The sequence below is a fragment of the Tripterygium wilfordii genome, chromosome 14 (assembly GCF_013401445.1).
Source record: "Tripterygium wilfordii isolate XIE 37 chromosome 14, ASM1340144v1, whole genome shotgun sequence".
Lineage (NCBI taxonomy): Eukaryota > Viridiplantae > Streptophyta > Magnoliopsida > Celastrales > Celastraceae > Tripterygium > Tripterygium wilfordii.
This window is the reverse complement of record NC_052245.1, coordinates 2,905,007-2,918,729: the sequence shown is the minus strand read 5'-3', so window position 1 is coordinate 2,918,729 and position 13,723 is coordinate 2,905,007. Positions and strand designations below refer to the sequence as shown.

At 36.2% G+C, this 13,723-nt stretch overlaps 2 protein-coding genes across 2 annotated transcripts; one reads left to right on the top strand and one right to left on the bottom strand.

The window, feature by feature from the left end:
- Positions 1-6,774: 6,774 nt before the first annotated feature.
- Positions 6,775-10,650, top strand: LOC120014684 (peroxisomal (S)-2-hydroxy-acid oxidase-like). The gene is made up of 12 exons (XM_038866706.1): positions 6,775-6,945; positions 7,457-7,622; positions 7,810-7,934; positions 8,036-8,082; positions 8,236-8,313; positions 8,853-8,977; positions 9,219-9,285; positions 9,384-9,446; positions 9,534-9,603; positions 9,733-9,833; positions 10,087-10,191; positions 10,266-10,650. Exons 2-12 carry the CDS (start codon positions 7,486-7,488, stop codon positions 10,449-10,451), a joined length of 1,104 nt encoding a protein of 367 aa, XP_038722634.1. The 5' UTR covers positions 6,775-6,945; positions 7,457-7,485; the 3' UTR covers positions 10,452-10,650.
- Positions 10,651-11,754: 1,104 nt separating this feature from the next.
- On the bottom strand, positions 11,755-12,785 carry LOC120014727 (protein TIFY 5A-like). The gene is made up of 2 exons (XM_038866766.1): positions 12,536-12,785; positions 11,755-12,337 (listed from the first exon to the last, which is right to left on the bottom strand). The coding sequence occupies exons 1-2, from the start codon at positions 12,701-12,703 to the stop codon at positions 12,137-12,139; spliced, it is 369 nt and encodes a 122-aa protein (XP_038722694.1). The 5' UTR covers positions 12,704-12,785; the 3' UTR covers positions 11,755-12,136.
- Between the last annotated feature and the right edge of the window lie 938 nt (positions 12,786-13,723).

Here is a 13,723-nt window from a genome sequence, read left to right as displayed (position 1 = left end):
AACATCAGCCTTTTCAAAAAGCTCATTCCATATGCAAAAAAAAAAAAGAAGAAGAAGAAAAAGAAGGTAGCACAATACATTATCCAGAGCACAAAGTAAAACGTCAAATGCTAGCAATTGCATCATAGAAGAAAGTTTGAAACATTAATTTTATACTAACCATCCAAGAAGTTTTGTCCTTACCAAGAGAGGTGTGGATTTGTGATGGGTAGGAGAAGGAGAGCATGCTCTCATTGAGTCAACCTAGGCAAAAAGCGAAAACATTAAAGGCATAGATGCGAAAATTTTGATGGTGTTAACATATAATGTCAAGTTCTTAGTGCCTGCAATTTTATGCCTTGACTATGAATCAATGGGAGACCAAAGGGTCAAACCAATCATTGTGAAATATTCAGTTTGACAAAGATGAAATCAGGGAATCTAACTTGACCATTAATAAGCTTGTAAATCTAACATGTACAAATGACTTCATTTCTTAGTCTCCTATCCTACGATTGTAAATCATATGTAGGTATATATCGAAGCCTCATTTGATTACTACATTATGTGTGCGCAATAAATTTTGACCAAGGCAAAAGGGCATCAACAATCTCAAGCACAAATAAAATATTTGATTGCATTTATAAATCAAGCTGAATAACCATAAGGAACTGTCAAAAAATCACAGATAAAAAAAGTGAGCACACATGACAATAAAAGGCTGGCACGGAAGGATTTTGTGCTAACAACACACCATAAATGAGGATGAAAATGGGAGAATCTACGAACGCACGAGGACCGACGAACACGGGAGGACAGACGTATGAGTGAGTATCAACGAACTTACATCCATGCTCTACACTTTTATTATTTGATGTCCAACACCACCTTGGCAAGATTAAGGTAGAAGAAGGAGGATTTCTTGCTGTTAGAGACTTGACTTCGGCTTCGGCTTCGGCTCTTCTTATGAACTACATGAACCCCATATAAGTAACCTCACCCTTTTTCCTACATAAACAAAGAAATACAGTTGTGGGTTTAAGTATTTACCTTACGTAATGTTGTTGGCATGGAAATGTCACTGAACCAGAAATTGTGTTCACCCCTAATGACCCTCATCTCAAATTTGTAGCCTCATCCATCTCTGGTAGAGAAGCCTGGCAGAGAAGCAAAGATGAAAAAGCTACATAGATAGATATTTGAACAGAAGTGAAGATTTCATGCAAGAGCAAAGAATCACAATAGCTATTTGGACCCTAGAGCACACACAAATACAAACCAATTATTTTTGGTCAATGGACGGTTGTAATTTACATGAAATTAAATAGAAAATCAAATGAAGCCTTCAGCATCAAAGCTGAGAGTAAGGCTCAGTTGAAAGCCCATATAAGAACCTCCCTAATTAAGATGTCCACACATAGCAGATTCAAATTCGTAGCCCATTGAATTATATTTCAGCATATTATAAAGACATACCAATGACACGAGCGCACCAGAGACATCTAGCAAAATGGCATCGTTGCGCTCAGCATATTCGCTAACCTATGCAAGGAGGTCAAAAAGACACAACATAATGCTTTCATTTAGCCAAAGTGAAAAATTAAAGGAAAAGAAAACCTGATTTGAGTCACATTTTTTTCATTATGCATTCTGAAAACAACACCACCCACAGGAACAATAACAATTGTTACATAAGATTTCAAAAGTAGGTAAAGCTATGAAACACTCCAAAATTTACCACCGAATCATCCATGAAACGTTGGTCCGGTCCAGGTATATCAATTAGCTTTAGCGGAAGTATTGGGAAAAAAATCATATCAGATGACAATGCGAAATGCACAACGAAAAAAATCACATTTCAATTGCTCAAGTTTTCCACGAAAATGATGAGAAAATCAAGTTTAACTAAAATGTTCAAGAACTTGAAGACTGTCATTCATGAACGAACCTATGCTTGTACGAAGCTTCAAATGTATTTCATCTCGGCTTTGATTGTGCCACCCTTACTTAGCTTATCCTAACTAAAATGTTCAAGAACTTGCAGACTGTCCATTCATGAACAAACCTATGCTTGTACGAAGCTTCAAATATATTTCATCTTCGCCACCCTTACTTAGCCTATCCTGTAAGGAATGCCATAAAGCACCTGCACCACAACATTAAAACTTAAAAGTAGCACATCAAAAGAATCAGGATCTGTATTGAGAGCATAGCACATTGTCTTAAAGTAGCTTAACAAACCATTCCACGTATCGTAGCTTACCCCTTCCCATAATATTTTATCTGAAAAAAACGACATTCTCCACATAATAGACACTCTTCTTAACAAGATCTCTTCCTTTACTTAGCCTAAAATTCTGACTGAGCTTCTCTCTGATGAAACTTTTAAAAAGCTTAGGCCTGATTACACTTAAAATAAACAAATGTATAAAAGGAAATTTTTAAACCATGGGTAGGGCTACTTACCAAGAACTGGGATCCATTTAAATCACTCCAAAATGTCCTTCTTTTGCTCCAAATTTTCTTCTTCTAACCCCCACCCAATCAAGAATGGATGCTCCCTCAACAGTCTTTAACCAGTATTGGTATTTGTTAACAGTATTTAAGTAGTTTGTTTGTTTCATTTAATATTTATAATCAATTTCAACTATTTGGCAGTTACAAAGTTTAAAGTTACCATAATTTCAATACTATTCACAATCAAGTGCCACAATATATCAAAATAACATTCATGTAAATATGCAATCAATCACAACACGCACACATTTTTGGCATAATGAAATTCCCAGTGTTACTCAGGTAGGGAAGCCTAGTCTAAACCAAGCCGAGCACACCACATCACACAAAGTTTAACCTAAACCGAATTATCAAAATTGAAAAAAAGGAGAGAGAAGTCAGAGAACATAAAAACACAAACAACATTATTTATTTTGTGACAATGACGTTGTATGATTTTTTTCAGAATGGAATTCTCAGTTCTATTCATGCAAGGAATCACCCTTGTCTAAACTAAGGCAAGCCATTCTCAGTTTTATTCATTCAAGGAACCACCATTGTCTAAACCAAGTCAAGTCATTTTCAATTTTATTCATGCAAGGAACCATCATAACTTGAACCAAACCAAGCAAAGCAGAGCCTATCTCAAAACAAAATCTCCAACTTAACTACTTTCAATATCATAAACTTTTTTTCAAATCACAATTTTTAAAAATAAAAAAGAAACCTCAAACTCGCAAAATTTTTTAAAAAAAGTCAAACCCAATTATCAAAATTCCAAAAGCAAAAAAAGAAGACACAAAAACCCAAACAGCTTTACTTGTTGGCGAAATCAAACTCTCAGTTTTATTCAGGCAAGAAACCACCCTTGTCTAAACCAAGTCAAGCCATTCGCGGTCTTATTCATGCAAGGAACCACCCTTGTCTAAAACCAAGCCAAGACATGCTTAGTTTATTGCAAGGAATCACCCTTCTCTAAACCAAGCCAAGCCATTCTTAGTTTTATTGCAAGGAACCACCATTGTCTCAATCAAGCCAAGCCATTCTTAGTTTTATTCATGCAAGGAACCACCCTTGTCTAAACCAAGTCAAGCCATTCGCGGTCTTATTCACACAAGGAACCACCCTTGTCTAAACCAAGCCAAGTCATGCTTAGGATTATTGCAAGGAACCACCCCTGTCTAAACCAAGCCAAGCCATTCTTAGTTTTACTGCAAGGAACCACCCTTGCCTCAACCAAGCCAAGCCATTCTTAGTTTTATTCATGCAAGGAACCACCATTGTCTAAACCAAGCCACAATGAACCAAACCAAGCGAAGTTGAACCAAATCAACCAATCTTAAAACCAAAAAAAACCTCAGACTTTACAATTTAAACTTTCAATATTCTAAACTGACAATCAAGACTAAAAAAAAGAGAGAGAATAAAAATTTAAAAAAAAAAACCCTAAAGCCAAACCCTACTAAACCCAATTATCAAAATTCCAAAAGCAAAAAACACCCACTTTTTTGTTGGTTGGTGGAAGAAATTCTCAGTTTCATTCATGCAAGAAATCACCCTTGCCTAAACCAAGTCAAGCCATTCTTAGTTTTATTGCAAAGAACCACCCTTGCCTCAACCAAGCCAAGCCATTCTTAGGTTTATTCATGCAGGGAATCACCCTTGTCTAAACCAAGTCACACCGAACCAAACCAAGTGAAGTTGAACCAATCTTCAAACAAAAAAACTTCAACTTTACAATTTAAACTTTCAATATCATAAACTGACTGTCGAGAAATAAAAATCAAAAAGAATAAAAAGAGAGAATTAAAAAGAAAAAACCTAAAGCCAAACGATACTAAGCCCAATTATCAAAATTCCAAAACCCAAAAAAAAACCCAAAAACCCAAACAATTTTATTGGTTGGCAGAATGGAACTCTCAGTTCTGTTCATGCAAGGAATCACCCTTGCCTAAACTAAGCCAAGTCACGTCAAACCAACCCAAACAAAATTTATGAATAAAGATAACAAATCAAAATAAATCATCAAATCAAGAATAATGATCAAATCAAATCCACAATTATGAAAAATCCCCAAATCAAAAAATCAAAAGGGGGAAAAGAAAATTCCACACACCCAAAAAAAACACAAATCCTTCCCAGGAAAAAAAAAACACCAGAACATGAAAATATAAATTAACAAAACAAAATCGAAACCCAAAAGCAAAATCATCTCAAAATAAGTTGTATGACGAAATCCCTAATTAACTAAAAAAAGAGCTATAGTTCCAGACAATACCATGCATCCCCACATTCAAACAGGCAATTCGAAACCACTTGGGTGTCATCACAATGGACAACACTAACCATTGACATATGCACAGAGAGAGTGGCAATGAACAGGAAAAACTATGGATATCATTACTCAAATAAACAACATTATGGTTTCAAACTTAGATGAATTCAGATTTTAGATTCAACTGTTGATAGTGAAACAGGCTGAAGTATCAAATCGGGAAGATATACACATACCCATCCAATTTCAAACGAAAAACACAGATAGTATCCACTCAAAAGAAATTAAAGATAAGCAATACAATCGACACTTAGTATCAAAATCAAAACAAATTAACACGTATCACCATCCTAATTACAAATAAAAACCAAATATAGCATTCACTGAGAGTATTCAAGGCAAGCATCAAAAGAAGGTAGAAGAAGACAACAGAATACGTAAATAAGAGGATGCCAGAAACCCTAATTTTTTTAGAAGAAGAAAGAACGCAGAGAGAACTTAAGAGAGAAATTCTCTGAGCGAGCCGTTAGAATTGTTTCAAAAAACATAGCCATTGAATTTGAAGGAGGAGGCACAGAGTAGGATTAGAAAAACTACTTTAGAGACTCGTTAGAATTATTTTACAAATAGAATCCTTAAATCTGAAATAGGAGACACAGAGTAGGATTTAGAGATAATTTTAGAGAGAGCCGTTAGAATTTTTTAAGGAAAACAAAATAGGACCGTTGAATTTGAAAAAGGAGCCACAGACTATTTATATTATTTTCAAAAATGGAGCCGTTAGACAAATAAAAAAGTGAAATTGTGAATTTTTATTTTTCTGAAAAAAAAAGAAGGTCAGGGAAGGGGAACAACAGTGGTTGTTTAGGGTTTTAGGGGAACAAAATTTGAAAATCGATAGAGGCAAAGCAAGAACATTATGCAATACAACTCCAAGAAAATCACGAAAAAAAGTCAGTTGACGGAGGGGAACGGTAGTGGTTGTTCTAGTGGTCAGGGGAACAAATTTTGAAAATCTGTAGAATCAGACCTGAATGAACGAACGAACTCCATGATTTCAGTCTTCAGATCTTCGATTTCTCTCTTCGTCATCTCCTTTTCCCCAAGTCGAATCAGAGAACAGGAAGTGATAAATCGAGAATTGAAGATACAGTAGAAAATACTCATAAGGTCCACAGCAGTATCGGCACCCTGCGATCATCAACTCCACGACATCATTGTCACCGCTCTCGCGAACACAGTGCTCTGCAACTTCAAACCCTACTCTTTATTTAGGATTCCATTCCAACCTCAGAGTTTCCAAGTTGTCGATTTAACCCAATAGATATGGGCCTGCTCAAAAGAAGGTCCAATGGGCCCATTGTAGAAAACAAATTACAGGCCCAGAGCGGCAGAGCGAATTCCCTATTAACATTAATTTAATAAAAAATATATTTACAAAAAAGATATTAATAATGTTGCCAACGAAGTAGTCCTACTAAAAAAAACACCACGTCATCTTACAAAGAACACCACGTCAGACAATCTCTCTGACCCACGCGCGTTGAGTGAACGTGCCTAGCACGTCTCGCGAATCCAAAGAGTTGGCGCATGTTAACTAACCACACGTGGGAAGGAAGAGAGCGGTTAATAAAATCTTAACTGGCATTTGCTAAAGATCAGCACATGTGAGCAGCTTCATAAACCTTCCCGTATCGTTGGTGTTTTTTTTTTTTTTTTTTTTTTAAATCTTTTGTTCTTACCCATCAATTGTTTTTGGAAAAAATAACGTAATATCTTCGTAATCATGTGTGGTTAGGAATCTGTGCGTGGAGTAATTTGACGAAAAGGGCAAAAAAAAACCAAAAAAAAGACAAGCCTCGAGAGTGTTGAGGTGGGATTGATATTATAGTTAACAGAATGCTCTCCACACAAAAATCTCAAATTTCCATGAAACAGATTTAGCTTCAAATGCTCACCTTGAAAACCCAATCCAAACCCACTTCTCTCTTTTTTATTTTATTTTTCTCTAATTTGATCCCCACTCTTTTTGGATTTACTCTCAACAGTTCTCTGCCTATATACAAGCATTTGTTTTCTTTCCACTCTTGCAAGTGTGTTGAGAGTTCTCTCTCTAACATTATCTCCACCCTGTGTTTCAGAGCTCCAATAATTCATTTCCTTTTATCTCCTATTGGTGTGGACGAGAGAGCAGGGTACGTTCTCTTTCCACTTCGTTTTAAAATTCAATCTCTGCCTCTTTTTTGTAATAGTGGGTTGTCACTAAGTGTGTAATATGTACGTTATTATATTTGTTGTGCTGAATTTCAATCTCTGTGGTCTTCACTTCGTTTATATATTGATTTATTGGAGTTTCTTCGATCTGTTGTATGTGTTTCTGTCTGGAGTGACAGCTTTTTCGTTTATCTTTCACTAATTGTATGGCGGGTTTTGAATGCATGCAAGATGTTTGTGAATATGTTAAGAGGGTCTACTCAAAACTTAGTTTTAAAATTCTGTTCAGAAATCATGAAATTTTGCCATTCATGCCGTTGCAATCGATGAAAGCAGGGCATGTTGAACCTTGTTTGTTTATTTGTTCTCTCTGTAGATGTATTGCACGGTTATGTTTTATTTGTCTGAATTTGTGTAATATGTTAAAGAGCTTTGTGTACTGATCAAAGGATTTTGATTGATTCAATCTGAACTTTTATTGTGAATGTTCAGGTAAAGGGTCCAAGTAATCCATCGGAAATATGGAGATAACCAATGTTACTGAGTATCAAGCGATTGCAAAGCAGAAATTGCCAAAGATGGTGTATGACTACTATGCATCTGGGGCAGAGGATGAATGGACCCTTCAGGAGAACAGGAATGCCTTCTCTAGAATTCTGTAAGCATCGATTACTAGTTGTTAATCATCAATAGTTCGATTACATAGTTGGTCTTCTTGGTTATTGGATGGCATCTTTATTGAATTATAGCGTTCTTTTCATGTTGTCTGAGTATGCCGTATTTTGCGGACTTCGAGTTTAGTGTTGGGGAATCGTTCTGAAAGCTGTCTTTTCATAAAAAATTAGGTTTCGACCACGAATTCTTATTGATGTAAGCAAGATTGACATGACCACATCTGTCCTGGGCTTTAAGATTTCCATGCCAATCATGATTGCCCCGACAGCGTTCCAAAAGATGGCTCACCCTGAAGGTACATACCCCACGCTTTCATATCTTATGCTCGTTTAGTGAAATTGATTGAGTTGTGTGTTTTGAATATGCACTTACATGCTTGAATGTGTGTTCATGCAGGAGAGTATGCAACAGCAAGAGCAGCTTCTGCAGCTGGCACAATTATGGTTTCATTCTTACAATTTTCTTTCATTTTCTTTGATCTGAATATGCAGCCCGTTAATGATAGTATCCAACAAGTTTCCTTCATTGTCAAATGTAATCGGAACAAAACTTGATTTCTTCCTCATTCAACCTATATGTACTGTTTGTTATTTCAGACACTATCCTCATGGGCTACTTCCAGTGTTGAGGAGGTTGCTTCAACTGGACCTGGCATTCGCTTCTTCCAACTCTATGTGAGTTTGAGATGTCAATTTTGATCTCGACTACTTTTTTTTTGCCTTGGCCTTGAGAATAATAATATGATTGCTTACATTTGAAGATGACAGTGATTGTGCATAAACTTGATGACTCGTAACTAGATTGTGTAATGTGACTCCTGATAATATGCAGATTTAAACTAATGCATACAATTTCTTGTTCATTAATTTATGAATACCATGAAATCAGTAGGAAGAAATAAGAAAATTTCCTCTGCCTTCCCTCTTTTCTTTCTTTCTGTTGATCTTGACGGATTCTTTGTCCAATTTTTGTTGGAGGCTTGGGAAGTTGCATTGCAATCTAGAAATGACAATATGCTTAGTAGTCAAAAAAGAAAGAACCGTGTCTACTATTACAGACTTTACAGTCTTTCTATTCTAAATTTTCTTCATACCCTCAATATCTCAGACCATTCATCTGTGCAAGTACTTTCCGGATCATGTATTACTATATCATCTGTAGAGGCATAAATATGTCTCAATTTTTAATCAATGGTTCCACTGCTTATTTTTAGGTGTACAAAGACAGAAAGGTGGTTGCACAGCTTGTGAGAAGAGCTGAAAGGGCCGGTTTCAAAGCAATTGCCCTCACTGTAGATACACCAAGGCTTGGTCGCAGGGAGGCTGATATCAAGAACAGGTGAAACATTGATTCACATCAAAATTGAAGACAGTAATAAGATCCAAAAGTAATCATTCCTTTTAAATATAGATTTTAGTCATCTCACTACTTGAATAATTTAGTCTAATCTTTCACTGAGATTTGTGCACAGGAGTTTTTTTTTCCTTCGCTGAGGTTTGTGACAAAAAAGCAAATCTAATGCAAATTTCTGTTCCAAATTTCGTCATGAGTATGTGATTCTATAGTGCTTTCTTTACAGATTTACTCTGCCACCGTTTTTGACTTTGAAGAATTTTGAGGGCTTAGACCTTGGAACGATGAACAAGGTGAGTGAACTGTGTTGGCTAAATATAAAATTTCGGTTTGATAGCTAGTCTGGTCTGCCATGTAGCATTTTTGTTTTTGATGATATCGAGTATTGCAGACCGATGACTCTGGACTTGCATCATATGTTGCTGGCCAAATTGACCGATCACTTAGCTGGAAGGTAAGATCTGTTGTATTTTTAACTTACTGTCTATGTTCATAGATATTCACAGTTAGATTGACTTCTGTCATTCTGGCATTTGTACAGGATGTGAAGTGGCTCCAAACAATCACCCAACTGCCAATTCTAGTGAAGGGTGTAATTACTGCTGAGGACGGTAAGCAAATAACCTCCAATCTTTGCCCTGTTTCAACTAATCATATTCATTTGCAATCGTATATTGTTTTGTTATTGTTGTAATTTATATTTCTATGATATAATGCTATTATTTGTGCTGACAATGCAGCTAGGCTAGCCGTACAATATGGAGCTGCCGGAATTATTGTATCCAACCATGGAGCTCGGCAGCTTGATTATGTACCTGCAACTATTATGGCTTTGGAAGAGGTATAATTATTTTCGTTGATGGTACATTTCTGATTGCCCAAACGAAATTCCCAGCATTCTAAATTTCTTGAACCCACAATCACTATCAAGAACTCTGATATACATTGTTGTCATGCTGGTTTTCAAACTCATATGCTAGTCATTGCATCAAATGTGTTACCCCATGGCCCTCCCTCCCTTTTTAGTCTAATCACTGTATATGGTATACTGACTCCTCAAGTGATCGGTTAACTTCATTGATCTAATCCAATAGGTTGTAAAAGGTGCACAAGGGCGAGTTCCGGTTTTTCTTGATGGTGGAGTCCGGCGTGGAACAGACGTCTTCAAAGCATTGGCCCTCGGTGCATCTGGAATATTTGTAAGTACACAAGTTAAGGTTTCTCAAAGTTCCAAAGGCATAATTATAACCATTGGATCCTATGTGCATCACAGATTGGAAGGCCAGTGGTGTTCTCATTGGCTGCTGAAGGTGAGGCAGGAGTTCGTAAAGTCCTTCAGATGCTTCGAGATGAATTTGAGCTGACAATGGCACTAAGTGGTTGCCGCTCGCTCAAGGAGATAACCCGTGATCACATTATGACTGATTGGGACCATCCTCGTGCTGTTGCCAGGTTGTGAGCCCTGATGCTATTGCTATGATTCGCTTTGCATTGAAATTTGAAACTGAATATGAAAGCTTTAATAGTCTGTAACTCTTGTATGCTGTTAAACATTACTCAACTTATATTCGACGGACATGGACGGATACATATATATTGGGAAGAATTTAAGCCTGTGTAATGAAAGGAACATTATTTGGCCACACCTACTTGGTCTCTGATATTCTACTATTGGGCATAGGTTTTGTTATGGATGCTGGTCATGGTGTTCCTGGATTGAAGTCCTGACTTTTATTTCTTGTAATGAAAAAGAGAGCAAATATAAACCATAAGGCATAAACTGCAATGGACTGCAAGTACATTGAGCCCATTCGGGTCCTTTTAACTCCGCCCAATGTGGGCTCGATCGGACGGATCCAAGGATTTATGTTATATATTGGTGTTGTGTTTTATGAACAAGGTTTTTGGAGATTTTAGGGTAACGCCCCTGAAAAATAATTTTTAGACCTATTTATATGTGGTTCGTCACCTGTCTGATAATATCTGAGCCTTACACTCATCAGTAGCCAACAATCCACTATTAGTAACATTAGGGTTTAGGTTTGCACATGCTACATATATAGTAATACCATAAGATTTGGGATTCTCTTATGGGATTTAGGTTCATAGAATTTTCAATGAATTATTCAAACATCACTTCACTTTTGACACAAATGATATTAAATATTTGGGTGAAAATCTAGGTTTAAGCTTTTGTTCTTTTATATTTAATCTAAAATACCTTTGATCAATTTGTTGGGGGCATTTAGCCATTTAGTTTCTGTTTTATGTTTTTGTTTGTGTGTTAAACTTGAGTGGATGTGCTTATATTGGTTTGGATTGGATTTTATGATGAGCTAGCTCCGTCCCTGTGTTACACTATAAATATTTTTAAGAAAAAATGATTTTTTTTTAAAATATCATTGAAAATTATGTTTATGGATGGAATTGGGAAAAAAATTTCATTTTGTTGGGTTATATAAGAACGATGACAATAGTTTTTGTGTTTTTTTTCTTCGTGTTTTGTAGAAACAAAAGCATACAAACGTTATACTATAATTTATTTTAAAAAAAAAAATTTGGTTCTATGCCATCATGATTCATGCCATGCCAAAAACAAGTTAAAAAGACAAAATACATTGTTTTAAGCAATTGATATAGACATTAATACCCTTTTTAACAAGAAATCAACATATATATATATATATAATGTCAATCAAGAAATTAATGTATTGTACATATCCTAAGAAGAACAAAGAAAAAAGGGGGGGAAATCCTCAAAGGACAAAAGAAGGTAATAAATGTAATTTACAAAGCCCAATACATGTCCTCTAGTTTAAAGCAAATGCAATAGCAGATTTTTGCTGAGCCAACAAAAATCTCATATTTATTATACAAAAAGTCAAGCTAAACATGTATCCCAATACAGTCATATCAGCAAAACATAAATTCATATACATTATCCCTTCCCACCCAACATAGAGGCCAACAACATTCCATGTCTCCATGTTGTCCCTAACAAAGCTACACCAAAACACAAAATCTCAATAGAGTCACATCAACAAAACACGTCTCCCAATACAGTCACATCCAAGAATGAAAGATCAGTACTCAAAATGATAATTTGTATACATTAATTAATGCCTCCCAAATCATGATTAATAATTAATTAACAGTGTATGGGGATTTTGACTGGATCCGGTTCTTTCTTTTCTGGAGGAAGCGTTGGAGCGATCTGTTCATTGAAAGATTACTTGGCGTGGTAGACAGTTGAGAAGAAGATGACACTGGTACCGTTGATGATGAAGTTGGAGTTTTCCTTGTTTCTTCCACTTCTCTTGCTGCCAAAGATAATATCGCTCTAGCCTGTAATAATATATGCACTGAACATTAATGATCCAAAATCTATCTTACATAGAAAATAACGAAAACGATAAATATCTCACTAATTTGGTATCCCGGTTATCTCCGCTATTGATCTTAGAAGTTCTATAACGGGGATATCAGCTGCTCAGTACTGGGAAAAGAAAGATAAATAAAACAATGGCAGGCAAGCAGGCATACCTGAAGCTCAGTAACATCAGAAACGCAGACTCTTCCATTGTAAAGAATGGTAAGCTGTTGTTGTTGTTCATGATCTCCATGGCTTGTTCTACTACTAAACTCTTCTTCTTGATCTTCCATGTGAGAAGGAAGGAGTCGGAGTTCAAGATTGCACTTCATTGCTCTCATCTTGTCTGTAAGAGATTAGAATTTTTTTGTGAGAGAAAATTGAACTGAATTGAATGGAGAGAAGAGATAGAGTTGGGAGACTTTAAATTATAGTTTTTTAAGCACGTGGGTGGGTGGGTGAGTGTCTTGATGGTTGTGATGGTGGTGGTGGTGGCCACCGCCGAAGTCCTTTTTGACAAAAAAAAATGTGTACAGTTTGAACAACACGTAACGCACAAACACCAAACACCCTTAAAACGACGGGCGGGAGGACAGCTACATGTTTAAGCCCCCGCAACGTTGTTTTTTATTTGTGCACGTGATAAATGTTTTTTTTTTTAAGTTGGTATTAATTTTCTTGGGGTTACCCAAAAATTGCGTGATCTTTTACAACTTTGGACTGTTTTTGGTATTTGAATTTTACACGTGTCTTCTAGTCGGCTGGACTTTATTTTCTTTGTTTTATTTAATTTTCTAGTTTTAGACAGCTAACTAAATACAACTGGTCTACGTTGACGGTTTTGTGCTGCATTTGTTTGTTCTGGTGAAGATGTACGACACTGTCAATACTAAATGTGTGTTGGATTTTTGATAAAAAAAATTGAGTGTTAAAGACGGAAGGTAACTGCCAGAGGAGCATATGGGAGAGGAGAATATTGTCCGTTTCAAATTTTTCGATTCCCGTTGATATTTTGGGCTCGCACAACTTTATCTTCTCAGGAGGTCACTTATCCCAATAGTGCTCTCACATAAACATGTTTAGATGCGGAATTACCACGGGATGTTGTCCTCGAGGAAAACGCGTTGTTGATATTTAGGAATTAGAATTATCTATATATGGTAACAAATAGTAGACGCGGACGATAGAGATATGTTGACGGACATAAGTGTATTTATCCGGACAGTTGACGGAAAGCTTCAGTACGTGGACGGGAGTTTTGTGCTACAAATAGTCCATGTTTTAACGAATTTCGTTTTTCAAATTGAACTCTAGTTATGAAGGTGATTGCTATCATATTTGTCACCGGAAACATCTTGTGC